The following is a 24,402-nucleotide window of genomic DNA, read 5'->3' on the forward strand; positions in this document are numbered from 1 at the left end:
GCAAATATTATAAATTATTATAAATAGGGGAAGACCTTGGAATTGATCTCTGGGCTTCAGTAAGACTCTTAAAGTCCTGTGAACTCGGCACACCTCTGAACAGCAGTGGCACCAGCTAGTTTCAGTAAGTGGTTTTATTACTGGTTAGATTTTACAAATTCTGATATTTGAACAGACTTCCACCTTAAAATTCTAAAACAACAAAGCGACTGTTGGAGGGGGTTTGATTTTTTTCCTTTTTTTTTTTTCTTTTTTAGGACTATTCAAAGTAACAAACTTTTTTTTTTTTTTTTTTTTTTTACATTTTTGCTCTGGTCATAAATATACAGAGAGAAAAAGAGGGAGAGAAAAATGAACAAGTCATCCAAAGTATGGAGATAAAACAGTATTCCTAAGGCACGTGGCAGTCTTTGAAAATACAGAAGCTCTAGCCAACTTAAATTATTTGTTGTTTTTCCTCGCTCAGTCCACAAAAACTGTACAGTGACACAAATGTTGTGTTGCAGATAGATCTTCCAAGTAATTCCAGTCCACACCGCTGTGTCTGCAAGGGGCGTAGTTATTTTCTTCCTCATTTTCCAGGCGAGATCCTAAAATGTGGTTAGTTAGTTGCTCAAAGCCTCTATTTTAAAATACACTTGGAATTCAACTAAAGATAATTTCTTTTTTAAAGAAATTGTGGGGCGGGGGCGGGGGACCGAGAATCATTAGAAAAGGTTGGTAAGAGTCGTTTGCGAGGGGCTGTGAGGCTCGTGGCCCTCCAGGTTGCCAGGCACAGAAGTTAAGACGGATGTCACAGTCGGCAGGGTGGGGCTAGTCAAGTCTGTGAGGGTGGTGGGCGTGCTGGAGGGGCTGAGCGAGGCGTTGGACAGCTCCGAGGCCGGTCCTGACGGCGTCCCCGTCTGCAGCGCCGCCTCCGTCGACTTGTCCACGCCAGTGTTTTCCTGCCGTAAAAGGTTGCGCCTGAACTTGGCCCGGGCGTTCTGAAACCAGACCTGCGTGGGGGAGAGGGAAGGGCTGGTCAGAGGAAGGCGGGCAGGACGAGGAGAAGAAGGGCAGAGCATGCCTCCGGACTGTTTAACTCAGAGATGCCAATCGGTGTTCTGCCGGAATGGGGGTGGGGGGGTGGGGGAGCTGTGTATTAAAAAGTTGGGCTGGCAATATTTTGTTTTGTATTTTTATTGTTAATACAATAAAAATGTCCTTTCCTCGAATTGCCTGTTACTGGGTTTCCCCTTCTGTTAGAAGTTTCTCAAATATTGTAGCCACTAGCCACATGTGGCCACCCAGCACTTGAAATGTGGCTAGCCCCAAGATGGCTGGTCTATAGGTGAGAACCACATCAGATTTGAAGGAAGTAGAATATCTCGATGGTAATTTTTATTTTGATTACACGTTGAAATGACAATATATTGGGCCAAACAGGATATATCCTTAAAATTAATTTTACAGGTTTCTTTTTGCTTTTTTAAGGTGGCTACTGGACAGTTTTCAATGTAAAATTACATATGTGGCTCACATAGCATTTCTATTCTGTTCTGGGAGATTCACACAAGCTGAATCTCGATCATTTTCCACCATGGTTGAGAGGTTCGTTTTTTTGGCAGTCGCCTTTAAGCGGGCAAGAGATCCCACAAATTCTTGTGGGTACCATTTTTCAAGTTTTTCATGGCAAGTCTGGGAAATACCAGAACGATGTAAAGAACACACAGGAATCAGTCAATAAAGAGTTACTAAGAGGAAGAGAAAGACGCAGCTCCTAATCCCTGCCGCTATCTGCTGGAGAAGCCGCCAGCATCCTGGACCACTGGGTTTCAGGTCTCAGGGCGGAGTGGACAGAATGGGAAGAGCTGCCCGATGAAAGATTCCCTCTCCCGACCTGCCATGTCCCAGTATCCTTTACGAGGGAGGTGGGGTGGGGGGCCCAGTTACTGAGCTCTGTGTGAAAAGAATGCCCGAGAGAGAATAAGGGTTTGCTTTCATTTTCCCTTGAGCACCGACACACGCACACATTCGCACCCACACCACTGCACACAAGCCTGTACACACGAAGCATCGATACTTATCTACACAGCACCCCCCAGCCAGTATGCCCACCCATCGAACTCCACAGAGAGATCCCGCTGTACCCCGAGGTCCTCAAAGTACTTTGGGAGAAGCCAAGAAAATCTGGGGGGAGGAGGGTTGCGGGATGGGGTGGGAGGTTGTATCTCCCAGAGAAAAAAGCCCAAAGGGCAGGGCCCCTTCCCTTCCCTTTGCGTGAAGAAAACGCTCGCCGGAAGCCTCCCGGTAAAACAGAGGGCCTTGGGGAACTGAACAGATTCTAGGGTGTCCAGCTGCGTCCTTCCAGGTGCGCCTGCATCTCCTGTCTTCCCAGTGTCTCAGACAGGGATCGGAAGGGCCAGCCCTCGGCCCCACCCTCCCCTGGGGACCACCCCAGCTCCAGGGGCCTGTGGCCTCAAACCCTCTTTTTGGTGGCCTGATACAACTTGGGCTCAATTAAAAAGCACAGCCTTTAGAATCCTGGAGTAAGGAGGGAGATGCAGACCCTGTGAAGTTGGGAAACAAAGCTCTCTCCCGCTGGATCTTTCCAGGAAGAAAGCACGTTTTCCCTGGCCTTTGCCCAAAGCAAGCCCATCACCTCTTCTGGGGGCTTGCAAATAAGTACAGTGCTTCTAAGACCAGCCTCGACAGGCACTTCTTGCGATGGGGGCTCCCTTCCCTGCCCGGCCTGCAGGAATCTACAGAGGTGGGACTCTGTCCGTCTGGCCCAGAGAATGACCGACGGAGAATATGATGGAGAAAGCCCCCAGACACCCTCAGAGAGAAGAGGCGACTTCCCCAAAGTAACACTGCAGATTGGGGATGAGGAAGCCTGGAGCTGTGACACTCTTGCCACCGTCCTGTCCTGAGCATGTGTGGCCCTGTGAGCGTCCTGTGGGCCTGACTCTCCAAGTGGTAGCAGGAGCGGGAAGCCCCGGGGGCAGTGCATCGCCCATAGGTCCGGGGCTCCAAGCCCTTGGGAAGGGCTGGAACAGTTAGTTGCTGGCTGTTTGCTATTTCTCTGGCATTGCCCCTAACAGAGGTTTGTAAACAATGACACCATCTTCCACAACTGCCTTCTCTGCTTTACCGAATCTGAGGCGCTGGGAATCTGGTGGATGAAAGTCAACAACTCAACTAAAAGCCATCTGCTGCGGGGGTTTGTGTGGAGTTTGTTTCTCACCTTAAGCCAGGCTTCACCAGAATTCTCCTGGGTATTTCAAAAAAAATCCCCTCCCAAGAGGTTGTTGGGACAGGGACCTTGTCTAAGTCATCTTTATATCCCTGGGGATATGGCAGAGGGACTGGCAAAGATTAAGAATCAGTCACATGCATTGAGTTAATAGTAATACTAACAGATAACATTTACAGACCTCTTCATGCCGGGCACCCAGCCATCCTCTAACATGCACGGTCACAGGTTATCTCCATGATAGGCCAAGTAGGGAGGTACTATCATTATCCCCACTTTATAGATTTAAAACCAGAGAGGCTTGGAGAGGCAAAGTCACTTGCCCAAGGTCACACAGAGGCCAAACTGAGATTAAGATCCAGGATTATCTGCCATAAAAAGTCCATGCTTTCCCTACCACATGATCCGGAGTGAGTCAGTGAATGAATGAATGAATGAATGAATGAGTGAATAAACACAGAAGCAACTATGATGTAGTGGAAAGAGCACAGGCTGTAGCTTCCAGCTCCGGTTCTGCCACTGACCAATCAAGTGACCCCTGCTAGTCCCTTACCTCTGGGTCTGCCTGAGTTTCCCTACCTGTACAACAAGGGAGTTGGACCACACCACATGATCTCTATGGCCTCTTGGAGTGCTGACAGGCTGCGATTCTCTGGCAGCTGCAACAAGGAAGATGATCTGCTCTACCCACCCATCTTCTTAAACTGACAGCCCTCTCTCTTCATCTCCAGGGAGTGCCTCAGTCAGGTGCCCAGGGGATCCCCAGTAGGTCCTGGGTGGAGGAGGAAGCCCACATGGTTACATGGCTCCTCCTCAGACACCCCCTGGCCCTGAAGGCTGAGCTTTGCCTCGCAAATCCCCTTCCCCAGGATTCGTTCATCAAGGAGACCAGGAGGGTCAGTGGGAAACCCACTCTGCCCCACAGATCCCCTCCAGGGCCACTAAGGAAACCAGCCAAAATACAAACGCTTCAAGACCAAAAATGTCCACTGGCGGTTTCTTTTTATGACATCAAAACCAATGGCTGCATCCAAAGCATCTGACCAGATGGGACAAGTGGAAGTCACCACACAGCCACTCCACGCAGTCACAGAGGAAATGCCTTGTGACGAATGTTATGTGAGGAAAAAAAGGATAACAAAATGACATCCTCTGGTATTGCAACTTCATAAAGCAAATAATAACGACCAATATTATTCACTCAGAAGGCAACGTCTAAGCAACGTTCTAAGGATTTTACACATATGAACTCCTGTTAGTGCCTTACAAGGTCAGCACTGATATTATCATCAGGTGAGGAGACTGAGGCCCAGAGCCCAGCCAAAGACGCAGAGATGAGATGTGCATCCCAGCAAGCTGGGCCCACGCCCCTACCCACTACTTAACTTCCAAACTGCACACCTGGATTACTGGTTTCCTGTGTCTTCATATGGGTAACTTTCCCCCCTAGTTTTCTAACCTGCCTGTATGGTGGTTCTATTATTTTATAAACTTTAAAGAAAGTTTTCTTTAAAGAATAAAAAATAATGAGCAGTGGACTGGATATCAGGACCCCTTAGGTCCAGTTCCAGGGCTACAACTACTTTGCTCTGGGGCCTTGAACAAGTCGCTCCACCTCTCTGGGCTTCAGTTTCCTCTCTTCTAAACGGAGAGATTTGGGCCAAATCACCTATGAAATTCCATCCAACTTCAACCATCCGTGACTAGATCAAACACTCTGTACAGCCCTGTGCAAATGACATGCAGAACAATGCTCACTCTCCCCATTTTACAGGTGGGGAAGCTGAGGCTCAATGAACTGAAGTCCTAGTTTAAACCTCACCTCCTCAGGGAAGCCACTCCTGACCACCTCCCTCCCCAGGTCAGGTCCCCGTGTTTATGCTCTCGTTGCACTCCTATATTTTTCCATCCTAGCACTTCTTCTATTTTATTTTTGTCAAGAGTTAAATAAGGGTTCTGTGGCCAAATACACTTGGGAAATGTTGGACTAGACAAAGTTGAATCTCTTCAAGATTTCTCAATGCCTGTATTAATGCCAGTGTGCTCTGATCTCTAAGAGAAGGATGCAGTCAATCTTTGGCATTTCCCAAACTTATTTGGCCCTGGAATCATTTAAAGGTATTTTTACTATGAGATATTTCAAATATACAGAAAAATACAGAGATCAATCTTATCACCATTTTAATTATTTATAAAGTACCTTGCTGGACATTGTCTCCCCTGTGGACTGTACATTCCAGCCGGGCCTGTTCATTGCCAGGGTCATCACTGAATCCTCAGTACCTCATGCCCCGCCCAGAACACGGCAGGTCAGTGTATTTGTTGAAGTGAGTGAATGGAGGAAAGCTAGTGTCCTCAGTTCTTGAGCTCTCACATAGGCTAATGATGACTAACTGGTCATCTGAAGAATGCTTTTAAACTGCTGGTTGTTAAAATGTATTTTCCTTCAAAGTCACACTGGGAACCCCTAAGGAGACGTTCACCCATCCAAATCCATCAGCTCACCAGCCCCTTCCCCAGCCTAGGGCACCTTAATATTCTGCCTTCCTAATCCTTCCCCAGGAAGGAAGAGAGGCAATGCAGAGGCGCATGGATGTGCTGAGCAATGCTCTCCAAGAACTGGTAAAGCTTAATGTCTTAATGGACTTCGGTCCAAGGAGCCATTCTGTCTCCCGGTCACCTTGCCCACTGGTGACAAGTGAGTACTGTGATTGTCATGCTGCTGCTTCTGGTGACAATTCTGAGCACTTTTTACACCCCTAGGGCTTTACAACAGAATTCCTGCTTTCCTACCAAGACATGGCATCTATGACTCACTCCTCCCTTTGTCCCCCATCTGTCCTGCTGCATTCGGCAGCTACATCCAAGGGGAGGGGGCGCTGAGAATCCCAATCCCTACACTGTGCCATATTGGAAAGAGCTGTGGAATCAAACCAATCTGGGCTTGACCCCTCCCATCACTTATTCGCTGTGAGCCTCAGTGCAAGGGTTTTAGCCTCTCTGAACCTCAGTTTCCTCATCTGCAAAATGAAGATAATTAAAATTTCTAAATGTGTGCAAAAGGGGATGGTAGACTGAACCTTACTAGGTAAATGTGTATGAAATTAATATTTTTGAGTCCCTCATGTACACTTTATAAATTACACTTTATGTCATCTTATTTACTCCTTGCAACCACCTAGTGAAGCACTGTTATCATCCTCATTTCATAGCTGAAGCTTAGAGAGGTTAAGTCACTCGCTCATAACCGGGGCCTGCCACACACACACACAGACACACACACACAGACACACACACACACACACACACACACATATACACACACACACACACACATACCCTACCTCATCCACTTCTGCGAACTCAGCCTCAACCTCAACCTGCCCTGCCCTTCAGACTCTCTCCACAGGGTCGAGGTGGACCACAACCTGCAGGGGGCACCCGAGGCCTAGCACAATTAAGCTTGTGTAGCCAGTGATGAGAAGCCATTTCATGGGCACCTACTTTGTCTACTTTGTACCAGCAGGCACCATGCTGGAGCCTTCCCATTCATTGTCTCAATCCTCAGGAATCCTCAAGGTACAAGCTATTATTATCTCCACTTCAAAGACAAGGAATTGGGCTCTGAGAGAAGAAGCTAAAGTGCCCAAATCACATTGTTGTTATGTCAGAAAGGACTTTAATCTCTATGTTACCTTCCAAAGCCACACCACCAGCTGCTTCGCCCCAAACTGCCCCCATCCCATCTCCCCTAGCTGGCCCATCAGTAGTCAGAACACCTGGGAGAGAGCCCCACCCTGTCAATGCCTGGCTCCTGTGTCCTCAAGTAAATCACTTCACCTCACTAGTTCTTAAGCTTCTCATCTGTAAAATGGGCAGGAAAATATTAAGGTAAGGAAGATGAGTGGCTGGAAAGACAAGGCTTTGCAAACTGCTGCATAATCATGAGCTGCTGTGCTGTTAGGGAATACTAAGCATTTGTGCAGGAGATTGGGAGGTCTGGGAGGAGGGAGAACAGGGGTCTGATGTGTCCTGTGGGTATGACTGCCCTCACCCCAACAACGTACAGGCCATAAACGATACTCACACTCAGAGGCTGTCAGGAGAAAGGGCAAGGCCCACTGATCAGACGCGCCTGGATTTGGATCCAGCTCTGCTACCTACCAGCAAAGTGTGACTTGGGGCAAGTGGAAATCATTTGGGTCTCAGTGTTCTCCCATCTGTACAGTGGAGGAGAAGGGATCATGATGCCTGATAGCGAGGACTCAATGAGCAAGTGTACTTCATGAGTCTTTCAACACATAGCAGACACATAGTAGAGCACTCAAACATTTATTGATTAGTGCTTCTATCAGTGATTCTCTCTCTCAACTAGTCCCATGCCCTGGCTTTTCTGAGTCCCCATGGTGGAGAGGGCATGCAGGTGTGAACAGCCCTGGCTCAGGATTCTAGGGGAGGAAGAGCAAGTCTAGACCCAGGTCACACAGATGAACCCTTCCTCACATACAGGGTAGGTAATTGGTTTCTCCCCTGGTCTCCCATAGAAACTCCCTCCCGACTGATCACACTATGGGGAAACTGATTGTGGGTCTGTCTCACACCTAATAGGTGAACTTCTTCAGGGCTAGGACTGTGGTTCATTCACCTCTGTGTCCCCAGGGCCTGGTGCCAATAGCTATTTGGTCAGATGAAAGAATGAGAGATAACTATGCTGGAAATCCAATGTGTTCCTAAATCAAGCTTCCTGCCTTACAGAGGCCAGCAGAGATCAGCTCCCCACCCCAGATTCAGACCCAACCATGGACATTTACTCTTTATTTCACTTAATCTGGATAATTGGCGAGGTATGTGCCCTAATGGTGCCCATTTTACAGATGAGAAAGCTATGGCTCAGAGAGGGTAACTAATTTGTGCAAGACACACTGCCAGTGAGTAGACGGGCAGAACGGAACCCCGCTCTGCCTGACTTCAAGTCCCTGTTCCTGCCCCTGCCTGCTCTTAGGGCTTTTTTCACGGATCCCTTTTCCCCCACCAACTCACCATAAGGGCATCTAGAGAGAGGAAGGACTACTAACCAGAGAAAAGGCAGCAACCACAGATCCTGCGTCCAAATTCGCCCAGGGCTGAGGAACAGAGGGGGCGCCAAGAAGAGTCGCCCGACCTAATCCCCAAAAGGAAAAGTCGGAGGAAAACGGGCCAGCGGGATCTGAGACCCCAAGGGGCCGCCTCTTCTAGTGCCCTGGTCAGAGGGACCTTGGGCAAAACGGATCCCAAACAGGAGGGGCGGGGCCTGCGGGGAACTCCAGGGCGGGGGGCGGGCCCAGAGAGGCGCATCGGCGTCTCATTGGCGGGTCCTCAGCTCCCTCCGCTACGTCACTGAGACCGCGCGAGACCAAGCTGCGCCAGACCCGTCGCGGTGCGCCTGGCCGGCAGCCGGGAGCCTAGGCGCCCGGACTCCAGGCTTCCCGGAGATCTGCGGACCCTCGCCCGCGTCACAGTCCCATCCCCCCACCAATGTCACCTCCAAAATGCTTTCTTAAAAGTTCTAACAAACTCGCAAGAAAGCTTAGGGTGGCTTCACAGCCTTCGGTGTCGTCACCATCACCCTCACCCACTCGGTGTCGCCACCCACCCCCGGGCCCTCAGTCCTCAAAGACTTAGGGCTAGGGGGTCGGTCGCACTGGCCTGCCCTCAGATTCCAGCACCACTCCTCCTGCTGTGGGACCACAGTCAACTCACTTCATCTCTCGATTTTCTTACCCAAAAATGTGCATTGTTATCCCTACAGTCACACGTTCTGAGGAATAAATTGGTTAAACTAGCTATAAAGGGAGCTATTCTCCCACCTTATCATTGTACAGATGTGGAAACTGAAGTCCAACCACCAGAATAATTGTTTATACTAGTTAATATCAGTCAACTGATTATTCTAGTTAATGTTATCCTAGCTACCATCCACTGAGCGGTTGTCAGCTACTGTGATGGGCACTTACATTATCTCAATTGCTCCTCCAATAAGCCTTCAGTGTAATTTCTTGTGCCCATTTCACATACAAGGAAACTGAGGCTCAGAGGAGTTAGGTGACTTGCCCAGGACCATGAAATGAGTAAGAGGAGGAGCTCAAGATTTTAAAAGTGGTGACCCAAGGCTCTGCCACAAGTTTGGGTCATACAGGCAGCTGGGATACCTGTATCCCCAAATGGGGTTCTTAACATTTTGGGGGTGGTGGACAGACCCTTAGGGTATCTGGTGAAAGCTCTGGATTCTCTCTATCAAGAAAGCACCCTCACATACAAGTGCAATGCTGCTTGTTTTCAGAGGCACCCATCTACTTCCACCCAGGGGATCTGCCCTAATCCCTCTCCCTTACAAACCTTGCTTCTGGGAGAGTCTGAGAAGCAACAAAGAAACAGAAGGTAAATCTAGAGAGAAACAGGAGAGAGAGAGAGAAAGAGAGAGAGAGAGAGAGAAACTAGAGAGAGCAAGTGAGGAACAAGAAGCAGAAGGAGCAAATGGCTAACAGCAGGTGCCTTGGACGGGCATCCTGGTTTAAGGGGCCAAGGTTGCCGGTGGGGGTGTGGGGGGAAGCTCTGGTTTAACTGAAATGCTTGAACCTTTTACAACATGAGCATATTTGAGTGTCACTTGGGTAATAAATAGCAACTAAGAATTGCTTACAAGAAAGAAAAGAGACTGAGTGTGTAGACAAAGAGGACAGAGGGACACACAGACACAAAACAGAAACACTGAGGGACAAAACTTGAAGGAGAGAAGACAAAGTTAGAATGGAAAAAAAAAAAGATTGAAATACAGCTAGAGATAGACTGAAGAGATGGAGAAAGAGAACAGAGAAAGATAAAGAGATAGGCGGACATAGAGCAGAAGGTCCTTCCAAGGCCCACGGCCACTGTGGGATTCCACCGCAGGTCCTGACGCCACAGATGCCCCCACCCCTAGCCCCGGCCTGGCTGACCTGGAGGACCCGCTTGGTGAGGCCCGTCTTTTGCGCGAGCTGCTTCAAGTCCTTGGCGTCGGGGTTGTGGTTAATGGCAAAGTAAGACTTCATGGTCCGAAGCTGGTGGTGCTTGAAGGAGGTGCGCATGCGCTTCGTCTTCTGGCTGCTCGGGTACGGCTGGTCGCGGTCCAGGTGCTCCGCATCGTTCTCGTTGCAGCTCAGGGCTGGGGAAGGAACGCAGAGGCAGCAGGTGAACCTCCTGGCCCGGACCCCCACAACACTGCTAAGTCCACACCCACCCCACGCTTCGCCAAATGTTTCTAGCCTCAGAACCACACGGTGGGTGCTGCACCCTGGTGAGGTGGAGATATTATCCCATTTTATAGATTTATAGGGGAGTTTGAGGTTGAGAGCCATCTACCCAGGGTCATTCAGCTAGGAAATGCTAGATTCAAACCCAGCTCTAGGAGAATCCAAAAACCATTCTGAGCCATCATGTTACAATAATAATAGTAATAATAACAACAGCTACAACTTGTCAATGACATTCAACTCCACAAGATGTGCTAAAGGGCTTTACATGCACATTTTCATCCTCAAAACAACCCTTTGAGCCAAGCATTATTTCCCCCTTTTTACAGATATTGAAACTGAGGCTCCGAAATGGAAGTCACTTGACTGCAGAAGCAGGCCCATGATCTCCCCGTTTCTCCCTGCACTCCCTAAGGAGGAATGCAGTCTCCAGTCTCCCCTGACCCTTCCCCCCACACAGTGTCTGGGGCAGGCACCTGGAAGTCACAGGCTTCAACTCACTTTCCATACTCTCCACTCACTTTCAGTTCTCCCTCATCAGTTCCTACAACCAAAGGTACTGGCACGATCCCTTAGCCCTGGGCCGCGGGCACTGGGTCGAAGGTTGGAAATTGTATTTTGTAGCTTAATCCTCACCACTGCCCTATGAGGCAGCTGTTTCCCAGTTTGACAAATGAGGTGAATGAGGCAGGGAGGTAAAGCTATCTTTGGAAATCTCATGGAGTGGCAGAGTTCTAACCAAAAGGGAAGGAAGCTGGAGGAAGAAATGAACATGTATGCCACACCCAGGGTATGCCTTTGGCTCTACATACATGGGCGGAGGGGGGCTTCACTACTGCTCCAAGGGGTGGCTACTGCTATTCACCCCATTTTAGAGATGAGGAAGCTAACGCTAAGGAAAATAAAGCCACACCATTGGTTATGGCTGAGCCTAGATTCAACACTGCAGTGCTTGCCTCCTTGCTGTTTCTTTCCCCTACACCATAAAGGCAGGCAAAGATGAAGCATGACTCTTTGGGGAGCCCGTCCCCATCCAGAAGGGGCCCAGCTGGGCCTGCCAATGCCTGGAAGGCACCGGGGTGGGGGACAGGGATGGAAAACTTGGGCCTCAGGAAGTTGCTTAGCAACCTGGTGGCTGATGGGGACACGCAGGACCCCTCTCCAAGATCCCCTCAATACATCCTGAGCCATTCCACACATAAGGCTTACTTTGGGGAATGCCTCATAAGAGATTAATTCATTCCCCCTAAAGTGGGCAACTGGGAATATATCTCCTGTCTCATCACATGCCCATAATAGAGCTGCAGATTTAGCAAATAAAAATACAGATTGTCCAGTTAAATTTGAATTTCAGATAAACAATAAAAATGTTTTTAGTATGATGTCTCAAATATTGCATGGGACATACCTGTACTGAAAACCACTTTGTTGTTTGCCTAAAATTCAAATATTGCATGGCATACACTCATACTAAAAAATTATTCATTGTTTATTTAAAATTCAAATGTTGTATGGGATACACTTACACTAAAAAAATTTACTTGTCGTTTACCCAAAATTCAGATTTAACTGGGAGTCCTGCATTTTATCTGGCAATACTACCTCAGAAGTACTCCTGCTCTCCTGGTGACCTACTCCTCCCCTGTCCAAGTGAGGAGTGGTCCCTTACAGAAAAATTTCACAAGATGCTGGTCTTGTCCCTAACCTAGGAGTTGTCAGCAAGTGGCTACACCTCCTAAGGGCTCCTCCCATAGGCACCCAGGCACCCAAGTCCTCCAGCCAGGCTACTCCCACTGAGAGTGCTCAGAGTGAAGAACGAGGATCCAGCAATTTAAAGGGGATCACAGAATGACTCCGAATGGGATCCATGGAAACTGCCCTGCCCCCACTGTGGGGAGCAACCCTCTTCTTGCCCCTAGTCCCCAGCTCCACGGGAGGGGGGGGCAGGCCTCCCCACAGGGGATCTCTGGGCCCATTCCTCCGCCCAGCCCCTGCCTGGGCCTTGCTGCTGTTAATGAGCTCCATGGGGACCCTGGCGCCCCACGAACCCAAGGGACATGCCCTGAGTGAGGCCTAGATGGGGGGAGGTGGTTGGGGGAGGGAGAAAGAAAGGGCAGAGAAAGGAAAGAAAGGGACAGATGTAGAAAGACAGAGAGAATGGAGAGAAAAGGAGAGATGGTAGGGAGGGAAAATGGACAGAGCCAGGAAAAAAGAGAGAAGAGGCAGAGGAAAAGAAAGCAGTGGATATGGAGAGAACCAGAGAGAAACAGCTACAAAGACAGAAAGAAACCAGGAGAGACACAGAGAGAGCCTGAGGGGACAGCAAGGCCCGGAAATAGTAGGGATGTTGTGTGGTGGAGGGTCCAGGCCACGGAACTGAATCCCAGGTCTCAGGGAGACTGGGTCCCTGCGGGGTGGCTTTTTCGAAGCTGTTACAGGCTGGGGAGCGGTGAAAAGGGGAAAGGGAGAAAAAGAGAGGAGGGCAGAAAAGGAGTCGGCCCAAGGCAGGGAGGCCGAGGCCGGCCAGCGGCTGGGGCAGGGGGCTGCGCTGGGGGCAAAGAGGCTGTTGAGCCCAGATTTGGTCGGTGCCCCAAGCCCCGCACTCTCGCCCCCAGCTCCCCAGAAGGATCACGGTTCCCCAGGATTGGGTCCAGGGAGGAGCAAGGGGATGAGGGGAGGGGGAGGACCAAGCTTTCGCTCTCCTTTTTTTTTTTCCTCTCAATTAGGCCGATTCAATGGAGCTAAAGAGCTCGTAAAATCATGAATAATTTACTCGTGATCTGTTATTAACCCATCGGGTTTCGAGCTCTTGTCGCTGGGACTGAACCTGTAATCAAATCTGACTTCGCCTCATTTTACTAAAGACTAGATTGTAGGTTCAATTGTCTAAATAATGGATTGGAATCAAATCAGTAATTACGCCGCCAGGCACACACACACACACAGAAAGCTGGGGCTGGGGGAGGCCCGGGCATCCGGCCGGTCCGCGCGGGACTCCCGTGGCCGCGGCGCGCAAACCCGGGCGCAAAGCGTGCGGCCCGGGCCCCTCACGGGCTCCGGCAGCCTTGTCCGCGACCCCGGCCGGCGGGCAGCCACGCTCTGGGGTGGGATAGGTTTCAGTTCCGCCTCTGGGACCTGGGCTGCGCTCTCGGACCAGAGGGGCAGCCAGAGGAGGACCGCCGCGGCCATCGCCCCGGAAGGACTTTCCGACCCTGCGGCCCCGCCGCTCTGACTGCCCTTCCCCGAGCGAAGGGCCGGGCGCACCGACGGCGCCCCCTCGCCACTCTGCCCGAGCTCACCGCGCTGTAGTGAGGTGCCGCCGCTCCTCCACCGGACTGTCCCCCACAGCGATGGGCTTTGCAGGGGGTCCGTGTGGCTGGGCCCCTGGGTGCGGGACACTCACACAAACAAGCTCGAGTCCTCACAGTCAGAATCACGCACACACGCACACACACACTTGCCCGGACACACGTCCGAAATCTCACCCTCCACCGGGCCCTCTTTCCAGTCCCAGCGGCCCCGCGGCCCACACTGCGGCCATTTCTCTCCTGCCAGCGCCGGGAGGGGAGGGAGGGGGACAGCAGCCAGACCAGGGGAGGCCTGGCCGGGCTGGAGCAGCGAGGGAGGCTCCCCCTTTTCCCAACCTAGTCCCGGGAGCCCCGAGTAAGCGCGCCGCAAAGCCACCGGCGGCACGCAGTGCGCGGTTAAGCCCGGGCCAAGGCCAGAGACGTGAGCGTCGGGAGAGAAAGAGACAGGAACAGAGAAACGGGAGACGCACGCAGAGAGAGAAAGTGGCGCCTAGAGAGCCGAAAGGAAAAAAAAAGGAAGACAGGGACCGGAGAGAAAATGACGAGATGGCATGCGTGGGGAAGTCTCGTAGAGGTGCCAGCTCCTCTGAAACTCAGCCTCCAGCCACATCTTGCTCGGTGCGGCGCGGCCTCGCCAGGGAGGGCGGCGGAGCAGCAAAAAGCACAAATACACCTCGGTACCTCCTACCTTTCAGTTGCGAACCCGGTTGCGAACCTGTCTGCCCGGGAAAACATAATCCCGCTCCCAACCACCACGCGCCCTGTGGCCCAGCCCGCCTGCTGTTCCTACTGGAGGCCGACCCCACTTGATAAATAGACCGGCCTTGTTTTGGGGGACCTGATCTGGACTCCGTGTGGTCTATTCAGGGTGGTGGGTGACGAGGGATGGAAGTTTTGGAGAGCCGCATCTCTGGTAGAGCCTTCAACAAATATTAAATCCGCCTCGCAGACCTGGCCGCAGCCCCCTCACCATTTACCAGACTGGGGGCTGTATTTTCCTCCCAGCTCCTCACACCAAGACACACATGCCCCACGATCACCCAACAAGCAACTTCGTTGGAGCGAACAGGGGATCCCCACCCGCCTCCCATCCCACCCCCCGCCCGCCCCCTGCCCCGAGCCAGCTCAGATTTTTAAAAATCAAAATAATCCTGACTTCTTCCCCACCACAGCCCTCTCCGCACAGTTCAGGGTTTTTGTTTTGTTTTGTTTCCACTTGTGCATTGGACTAAGGGGAAAAGGAGAAAGAAAACAAAGTCTCCGAATCCAATTCTGTCGCAGACGAAATAAAGAAAGTAATTGCAAATAAACTCTATCAAGTTCAGAAGCCCAGGGAGTCATAAACCTTTCCCGGCCGTGCAGACTTCGGGCAGATGTTAATGGTTCAATTTGCCGGGCCTCAGAACCCCCGCAGCTGTCCTGAGCGTGGAGGGACGCGAGAGGGGGCAGAGCCTCTCCCGGAACAACCCGGGGTTCAAAGATGCCGGAAATGCGAAACAAGTCCTCCACCCTACCCCGGCGCAAGGCCAGGCCTACTGGGTCCCAACCCGGGGCGCCGACTTTGGAGGGTCGCGGCTCTCATCCCAGCGCCCCGCTGTCACCCGGAACTCGGAGGAAGAGCCCCGGGGGGAAACCGAGACCTGGCAGAGCAGGAGGATTGGGTGGGACACTACGACCCACTTTTTCTCAAAGGCTCCTGGGCCCAAGTTTCCCGAGCCTGCCGCACTCAGGACACTTCGCATGACCCCGGCTGCAGGCCAGGCCAAGCTCGGTGCCCGAGGCCACAGCCAGTGCTTTCTCTTGGGACCCCCGCCGCTCTGCTTCGCTCATCCATCGCCCCAGATCCTCTCCCTCAGCCACGCCAACCTAGAGCCTGTTTGGTGTCGGCTCTGCCTTGTTTTCTCTATCCTTGCACTTTCTGCACAGCAAAGTGGGTAAAAGGCCCAAACCAAAAAGCTGTTTCTAAAAAATTTCTCAGCGACATGGTCCTGCACCCAGAGCATCAGGACCATTAATGCACCCTCTCCTCCCGCTCCAGCCGAGAGCGCAAGGGCTGGAGCCCAGGGAGCTAATGTCCCTTCTGCCAGGTCGTCCGGTGGGCCTGGGGAAGCTAAAGGCTGGAGTACCCAGAGTGCTATAAGTATACATGTATAAGACACTGAAATTCACTCGGCTCTTGGCCGCTGACGCAGTGCACTTTCCCTCAACCCGTCGGGGCGCTCGGGGCGCCTCGCACTCACCAGCGTTGTAGGCCGCCAGGTCCGCCCCGGGCCCGGGGCTCTTGCGCTTCCTCGGCCGCCCCTTCTGCACCGTGCCCACGCCATTGTAGTAGGGAAGACCCAGAGGGTTGGCCCCGGCTGCACCCAACCCCGCGCTCTTGGCCGCGGCAGCTGCCGCCGCTGCGGCTGCCACATCCGCGTGGTTGAAGTGCGCGGTGTACTCGCCCTGCAGCAGCGCCTCGAAGTGCAAGCGGCAGTAGACCAGGCTGTCCTTCATGCCGAAGTGGTCTCCCGTGGTCAGCATCTTGTTACACGTAGTGCACGTGAAGCAGTTGAGGTGATAAACCAAGTCCCGAGCTCGCATCACCATCTCCGAGGCCGAGATGCCTAGGTGGCAGCGGGCGCAGCGCTGCACAGAGAACCGCCTGTAGGGACCATCGAGGGAGGGACTGTGGGGACACACGGTTGGGTACCCCCCCATATCCCTCCTCCAAGTGCCATTGCTGCCACTGGCGGAACTCCACTCCTCAAGACTGGCAACCAGGTCTTAACTTGGAGGATGGGGGGAAGATGGAACTAGATTTTGGCCCAGGTCTGGTCCTACCCTGAAATATAGTTTCCCTTAACCATTTTCGTGCCTACAAAGACTTTACCCAGAGTCTGAGCAAGCCCTAGGAAAGCCTTTGCTCGGGAGTAAGGGGAACTTCCCAGTTACCCCTTCCTCAACCTCTAATCCTGCCCTCCACAGCAGTGCCTGGGCATCCTACAGACGTTTGTAATTTGTAAGAAACACAGAGACAGAGAGAGAGAGACAGACAGACAGACAGAGAGAAAGGGAGAGGAAGAAAGAAAGAAAGAGGGAGAGAGAATAAGCAGACCTAACCCTAAACCCAGAGAGGAGAACCAAGGAACCTGGAGTCTGTTAGTGATTCCCGTTCTTCAGTCCTAGCCAGTTTTCACTCCCATCTCCAGGAAAGACCCGGAAATGCACCCAATCCCCCAGCTCTCCCTCCAACTTTGTTCCACACCAGCCTAGACTGCCTGGGTTTGGGGGGGGGGTGCCTGTTTCTGTTCCCTCTAGTTGACCCAAGAAACTTCAAAGGGAGAAGGGTGCAAGGACCCCCAACCTGAGCTTATTTTTGGTCTAAGCTAAGAAGAGGACACTTTCTGCTTTTCTCTGGGTCCCTACACTTCGCAGATCTTTCCAAGATTTCCCTCAAATTGCTGTTTAAAAAGGATGTCAACCAATTTGTACTGGCTTGGAGAAGGGAGGACCTAGGCAGGGAACCCTCCCTTGGGACTGGAGGGAAGGCAACCAGAGAAGATTGCATCTGAGATGAGGGGTCCTGGGTGCCCAGGGCAGTGGGTCCCGAGGTGGGGGCTACCTGTAGTAGTCTTCCTTGCAGTAGATGCTTCCATCCTTGCTGAAACAGGTGAGCTCCGACTCCAGGTTGAGCTTGCACTCGCAGCACTTGAGGCAGCGCATGTGCCACTGTTTGTCCACCGCCAGCAGGTAGTAGCGGTCGGAGATCTTGCCCCCGCAGCCGGCGCAGAGCGCAGCGCGGTCACTGCTGATGGACGGCATGGTCTGCGGAGGGAGGGAGGCGCGAGTCCGCAGCGCCTGCGTCAGCCTGCGACCCTGCCGCCACGCCACAGGGAACCGGGCACCTGCAGCTCCCTCCGAGGCTCCAGCTAGCCCTAAACGCGGGGGTGGGGGTGGGGTGCCTGCCAGGGTGTGCGGTGCTCTTCCTGCACCCCAAAAGGCCCATATCCAGGGGGCTCAGGACCCAGGCCCGCCCATGCAGCCCAAGCCGGCCACAGGCCCAGGACCGGCTGCTGGCCTGGATAGATCTTCCTCCTTACTTCTCCCCCTTCCTGTCCCCTCTGCTCTTTTCCCAGAAAAGCTCATGCTGTGTTTGGGGACTGGGGGCAGCAGTGGCTACTTCAGCCAAGCCCTCCAAAAGCTTCCCCCGAACTGTTTCTTAAAGGAGCCACTCTGCTGGGTCCCAGGAAAAGGGGTAAGATGACCATTAAAAGTCACCCTCCACACAGACTCCTCTCCAGAGACTCGGTGGAGCTCCTGGCCCCTAATCCCAGTGATCTCTGGATCCTTAAGCCGAAGGTTCAGGCCAGGGCAAATCGCGGGGCAACCTCTGCCCCTCCACCACCTCTGGCACATTGTCTGGGGCCCTCTTGGGTCCTGGGAGATGGTGAGTGGGGTGCATGGGCACCCTCAAAGTCTCTGAGCGCAGGATAGGCCCAATCCAAATCCTCTCCTAACCAAACTGACAGGCTGAGAGGGTTTAACTGGGGAAGAAGAGCTCAGAAGCAGAGGCACGGGGGCTGCTGCTCTTGCTTTCCAAGCAGAGAAGCTTCGCTCGTGCTCCCCACCTCCTTGGCCTCTAAAGGTCACTTCTGGGCCCGGCTTGGGCAGCGTCTGCTCATCGGGCCCCCAGGGAGGTCTGAGGCAAGGAACTGGCTATTTGGGGCTGGGCTGGTGGAGCCAGGTGTGGAGATCCGAACGGACTCTCCTTCCACAAGAGCCAGGCCAGAGCCTGAACTCCCGGCCCTAACCGAGCCAAGTCGGGCCAGCCAGGAGGCCCAAGATGCGAACAACGAAAAGCCCTAGCCTAGAAGACTTCGACCCCTGAAACTGCGCTGGGACGGGAACCCCGATTGCCAGGAGGCGGGGAGAGGCCCAAGTCGGCTGGAGCCCCAGTGCTGCCGGTTTGTTCGCCTTCCCCGCGCCGCAGGCGGCGCCGCCGGCAGCCAGAGCCGAGTGGTGGAGGAGAGCGAAGGGCTGGCGACCAAAGCGCCCGTTGAAGTGAGAAGAGAGCCATCGGGCCGCGGGTAGGACTTCGCTCCCACTTCGGGAGAAATGCTCTCTTCCACCCTCAGCGTCTGAAATTTCGGTTTCAACCTTGTTTCCCTCCTCCGCCAGCAGCCGGGTTTCCCCTGAGCCGGGAGCTACGGGCCTTGCATCCTGTCCGCGGAGCCCCAGCGTCCAGTCCCGTGCGGCACGAAGGACGCTCCCCAAATTGCCCCCAAACTTAGGAGAGCAGAGGAGCAGACCGAGCCGGTCCCGTCCCAGCTTTTGGCCCCGACCCCGCAGCTGTGCGCCTACCGTCTCCGTGTCGCCGCGGTCGATGGCGGAGCTGATGGCGGGAGCCTCGCTCTTGGCCCTGCGGTCCATCTCGTCGATGACCCCGTGCACCTCGGGGCCCGACAGACTGTGGAACAGCATCGCGGCGGGACCGGCGGGGCCGGGGGCGCGGCTCCTCCGCGGGAGGGCTTGCCCCCCGCCTCAGCTGCCTGGCGCTCCCCGCGCTAACGGGCCCGGTGCATAGCCACCGCGGCCCCGGCCCCGCCCGAGCTCGGCTGTGCCCCCAGGCCGGGCTCCGGGCCCCGGGCGCCCGCGGGCCAGGACGCCTCCCGCCGAGGAGCGGGGGCAGCTACATCGCGGGGCGCCTGGTCGGCGGCGCCAAAGCCAGGGTCACAAGGGCACGGGGCGGGTGGGGGGGTGGGTGCGGGAGGGGACGAGAGACCAGGGCAGAGGTCAGCGCCCGCCGCGGGCGCTTTCACGCCGCGGGCATCGCCCGCCCGTCTTCGGCGCCCCCGGCGCAAAGCAGGAGCGCAAACTCTGCCCGAGGCTGCGACGGCTGCGGTCGGGGCTCACCCGGGAGCGACTAGGTGCCCGCGGCCGCCCAGCTGCCTGGACCGCTCCCCTCCCCGGGATGTGCCCCCAGCCCAAGGCAACCCGCCTAGGCGCTGGGTCGGCTACTGAAGTAGGGGTTTCTCGGAAGCCGGCGAGCGGAGCAGAGACACCGGGAGAATTGAAGAAGAGGAGGAGGAGGAAGAGGAGGAGGAGGAGGAGGAGGAGGAGGAGGAGGAGGAGGTGGAGGAGGTGGAGGAGGAGGAGGAGGAGGAGGTGGAGGAGGAGGAGGTGGAGGAGGTGGAGGAGGAGGAGGTGGAGGAGGAGAAAAGAGGAGGAGGAGCAGAGTGGGAGGAGGAGCCGCCGGCCGCGGGCCCAGCCGCGCGCAATGCTCTCCAAGAGCGCGCCGAGCCCAGCCCCGGCTCTGCAGTCCGCGCCAGCCAAGCGTCCGCGCCTTTTCTACAGCCGCGCCTGACATCACGTCCTGCTGCCGCGCCATTGGCCGCCCGGCACCCCGGGCCCTGGCAGCGCGTGCTCCGGGAAGGCGGGAGACCCGAGAGGGAGGGGAGCAGCTAGAGGAGGAGAGGAGCGACGAGATGGTGGGAGCTGGTGGGCGAGGCTGGAGGGCGGGGGCGGGAGGGAGGAGGGAGAGCGCGGGGTTTAGAGTTTTAAGCTACAAACAGTTTCCTGCGATTGCTTCGGGAAGGAAATTTAAACCCTCTTTCCCCGCCGTCTCCATCCTATGAAGGCGCAGCCGCCAGAGGATGCTTGAGGAGGTCTCACTCTGGTCTCCCCTCGGCCCGGAGCCGCCCCTCGGGCACCGGCTGGGGAGGCCTGGGAAGGCAGGCCTTGGAGCAGAGCTGGGAGAGCCTTGGGCCGCTTGCCGCCGAGTTCTGCCTTCGGCCCAGGCTCCGCGCCGCGGGCTGCCGCGCAGGACTCCCGCGGACCCGACTGAGCCAGAGAGGCAAGAACCGGTGGGAGCTGTGGCTCCTGGGGAGTGGGGCCAGCCAGCTTATCCTCCCTTCAAGTGAGCTAGGGCCCAATTAATGGTCCAGCATGCAGCTCCTCGCTCTTCCCAGTCTCTCTCCAGCCTGGAAGAGTGGGTGCGAGCATGGCTGTAGGAACTAGGAAAGGCATGGGTTCGGATCCTAGTTCTGCCATTTACTTGCAGTGTAACCTTAGGCAAGTGACTTAACTTCCCTAAGCCTGTTTCTGATCTTTAAGTGAGGGACAGGAAAGCCCTCTCCACTTGGATGTGATGAGTGAAAGAGATCACGGCTGTAAAATGCCTGGAACATAGTAGGCACTAAGCAAATTCTTTCATCACTTCCTTTTCCCTCTCCCCCCTTTAAAAACTTTCCCACTCCGAGCTACATTAGGCATCAGTGAGGTTCTCAAAAACCACAGGCCCATTCTCTGTCCGCTGGGTGCCTCATGCCACAGACCCAGTTACTGAAGGGCATCCATCCTGCCTCCTGGCAGCACCACTTCTCCACCAACCTGGCCTGCTGCCTAAATCCCAACTGCCACCCCAACCCCCAGACTTTAGGCTCAACCAAGGATCTCTTGGGAGCGATACCCGGGTGTGTGGTGAAGCGGGATTTAGGAAATAAAAGGTGATTGTAGAGAAAAACTGAATGAGCTAGTCAGTTATAGGGTCCCATCTCCTGGCTCTGCTTTGGAGGCGGGTTAGTGTGAAGTGACTTGATTGCCAACAGGAGGTAAGGGGCTAGCCAGGATCTGTGTAGTTTATCTTACAGGGCATAGAATTGAGGCAGCACAAAATCATACTTTACACAAATCTTATATAAGTTTCAGGCATAAATATACGTGTGCTTGTAACGTCCAAGCACAGTCATGCTCATGTGTGCAAATGCACACGTTCATCTTTGTTGGCAAAAACACGGCCAGCAGGAATGTAGAGCTAGCACGTGCACTGCCAGTATAAGTGTACAGTGCCAGGCAGGAGGGTGCATGTATATACTGGAAACTTGCACAGTTATATGTACAGTTGCACACTCAGGCGACTCTACCTAGATCCCTGCGAAAGATTCTCCGAGGCCACACGATTCTCTGAGGCCATGTCTTGCATATTTGCAAAACTCTTGAAGTTACAAGTATGTGTGTTCATGCTGCACATGCACGGATGCCCCAAGGCGAGGCAAGGAAAGGACCATAATCCCAAAGGTGCGCGTGCGCGAGTGTTCACACAGACGTGTGCTCTGGTGCCTGCACACGGCCAGCGCCCAGCCACACGGATGCCTAAAACACAAGCATGTCTTACTGACGCATCTGGGGTACTTTCTTTCAAAGAAAGTAGGGAGTGAAAATCTAATCTGGGAGTCAGTGGGGTTCATTGGGGGTCGCCCAACGTGTAGGAAAAAAATTGTTAACAACGCTGGAGTGTTTGTCCTTGGTGCAGCTCTGCGCCCAGGCTGGTGGTTGCAATACGTTTTCAAGAACTCGAGGGGCTGCCTTAGGAGCTGCGGGGCGGGGGGAGGAGCACTCGGTAACTCTTGCCGCGGGCTTCCCAAGAAACGTGGAAACACACCCTGCGTCTCTTCACTTCCCCCGTATCTGTAAGCGCACGCTTTCTTCGACACCTCACTGACCAGCAGCCCACACCCATCGCTGACCTACCCCAAATTCCCTGGCAGTCAGGATTCCCGCCGGGAGCGCCCGCCTATTTATCCCTCCGTGGCAGGCTGGGACGGGCTCCGGTCTGCAAAAGGCTCAAACCCATGTCCCGCCACGGGATCTGGGGACCCCTCCCCGCCCCCGGGTTCAGAGGCCGGTAACTTTGCTAATCTCCCCCAGCGGCGGGGGGACGTGGTACAACCGCTGAGCCCTGTCCGCGGAGACTAAACAAGGAGAGGAACAGGCTGTAAACACACACCCTGACACGTGAGTGACATTTACGCGGTGCGAGAAGCCGCAGCCGAGGGGATGGCAGAGGGTGGGGGGCGCAGGCAACCGCGGGTAAATGGAACCTTCTGGGGCGCCGGAAACAGCGGCCCTTCGACGCCCCTCCCCCAGGTAGGGGAAGAAACTCCCTAGGTCCCTTGAACCTGCCTTTTGTGGGAGGTGACAGGTGAACGGAATTCAGGTCTGGCTACTCTCGCCGCTGCCTACCTCCCCACCATCTGCTTCCTCGCAGACAGACAGACCGGGCGCATAATGAGGTAGCAGCCTCCAGCCGGCCACCGTGACTAACTCAGAACAAAAGCGCTCCCTCCACGCCTCTTCCAACAAAGGGGCCACCAGCCCCGGCGCTCCCCGAAGGCTGCGGGGCTCCCGGCTGCCGGCTGCGGAGCTGCGGGCGCGCAAACTTCCCGGGGCTCCCGGGGCTGCCGGCGCCACAGAGCCGGGGCCGCGGAGGGAGGAAGCACATGCCGCCCAGAGAAAGTGAGGCCGGGCCTGGCGGGGGAAGAGGGGGCGGGAGCCCGGCAGCCGCGGAAGGAGGGTGATTGATCAGTGCGCTGTTCCCGGAGCTCCGTCCCGTTATTAGAGGCGGCCAAAGCAGGGCCACGCAATAACCGCCGAATCGCCAACTAATTGACGCTGCAGGCAACTACTTCATTGTGCGCGCTGGTTTTATGTCTTCATAGCCGGTGATTGACAAGGTGTAATTAGTCATCTCACTCGGTGATAAACATGGGCACCCTCCTCCCGCGGCATCAGGCCGTGTGTACCAGCAGAGGAAGCGATAGTTGACGCTGATATACCATTAAATCAAAATGAAGACGTTCAGAAGTGTGTGTTTGCTGTGACGCTCTGATGGTTTATTTCTCAAATACGGCACCAACAGATTTACTTGATTTGCAAGTTAACTACAACATTAACTGGTTTTATTTATTTTGCCTCTTCTTTCCTTTTCCTAGGCAGGGATGTTGCTCTTGGAGAATGTGAAGACAGTTTGCTTCTTGACAAGCGAGCGAACGGGCGCCCAGATTTTTGCAGCCTCTCGAGTCTCCCCCGAGGGAAATGCAGGCAGAGAAAACGCCTGATTTGGGAGCCACCAGGGAAGGATTCCGCGCAGGGAGAGCCGCCCTCTTTGGCCCCAGACCCGCCTGCCTGGGGACCCCCTTTGGGCACCGCCAATGGATTATCTGAAACACTGAGGATGGTGCCGTGGACTGGGGTGGGGAAAGCCTCTTGGATAATAACTGCAAAGAAGAAAGAGGCAAAGACAACTGTTTCTTCTCTGCTTTGCAGCAGGAAGAACTGTGTTCTTAAAGCTGTTGGCTGCAGTCACAGGGCCAGTTGCCTGCCTCGGTTCCCTGAGTAGAGTGTAATGTCTCCCGCTCTCAGGGTTGCACCCTTCAGCAAATTGTACTCCTTGCTCGGCTGCAAAGTGGGTCTTGCTTAGGGAACTGTGTGTGTGTGTGTGTGTGTGTGTGTGTGTGTGTGTGTGTGTGTGTGTATGGGGGTGTGTCCCTCTACAGTGAGGCTGCTACTGGAGGTGCTGGTTATTCATTTCAGAAACCTGGTGGTTTAAATCTTTAAAAGGGAGGGAGCACTCCTGGTTGGGCTCTCTAGAACTGCTGTGGTCTGTCTCAACCCTAATTCTGGTTAGAGAATGGCAAGGACTGAACAAAGCCACCAATATCTGAAAGTCCACTTCCAGTGTATCACACATGCCCCCAGGAACCCCCCAGGGGGGTAAGCACCCTGCATTTTCCCCTTCTCTCTAACCTCTGGCTCTCATTTATATAGCAGA

At 54.2% G+C, this 24,402-nt stretch overlaps 1 protein-coding gene across 1 annotated transcript; it reads right to left on the reverse strand.

Moving 5' to 3' along the window:
• Positions 1-677: 677 nt before the first annotated feature.
• On the reverse strand, positions 678-19,882 carry LHX2 (LIM homeobox 2). Its single transcript, XM_030858712.2, has 5 exons — positions 19,155-19,882; positions 17,416-17,618; positions 16,052-16,455; positions 10,210-10,415; positions 678-995 (listed from the first exon to the last, which is right to left on the reverse strand). The coding sequence occupies exons 1-5, from the start codon at positions 19,272-19,274 to the stop codon at positions 708-710; spliced, it is 1,221 nt and encodes a 406-aa protein (XP_030714572.1). The 5' UTR covers positions 19,275-19,882; the 3' UTR covers positions 678-707.
• Positions 19,883-24,402: the final 4,520 nt, after the last annotated feature.

Source organism: Globicephala melas, chromosome 6 (assembly GCF_963455315.2).
Source record: "Globicephala melas chromosome 6, mGloMel1.2, whole genome shotgun sequence".
NCBI classification, from domain to species: domain Eukaryota; kingdom Metazoa; phylum Chordata; class Mammalia; order Artiodactyla; family Delphinidae; genus Globicephala; species Globicephala melas.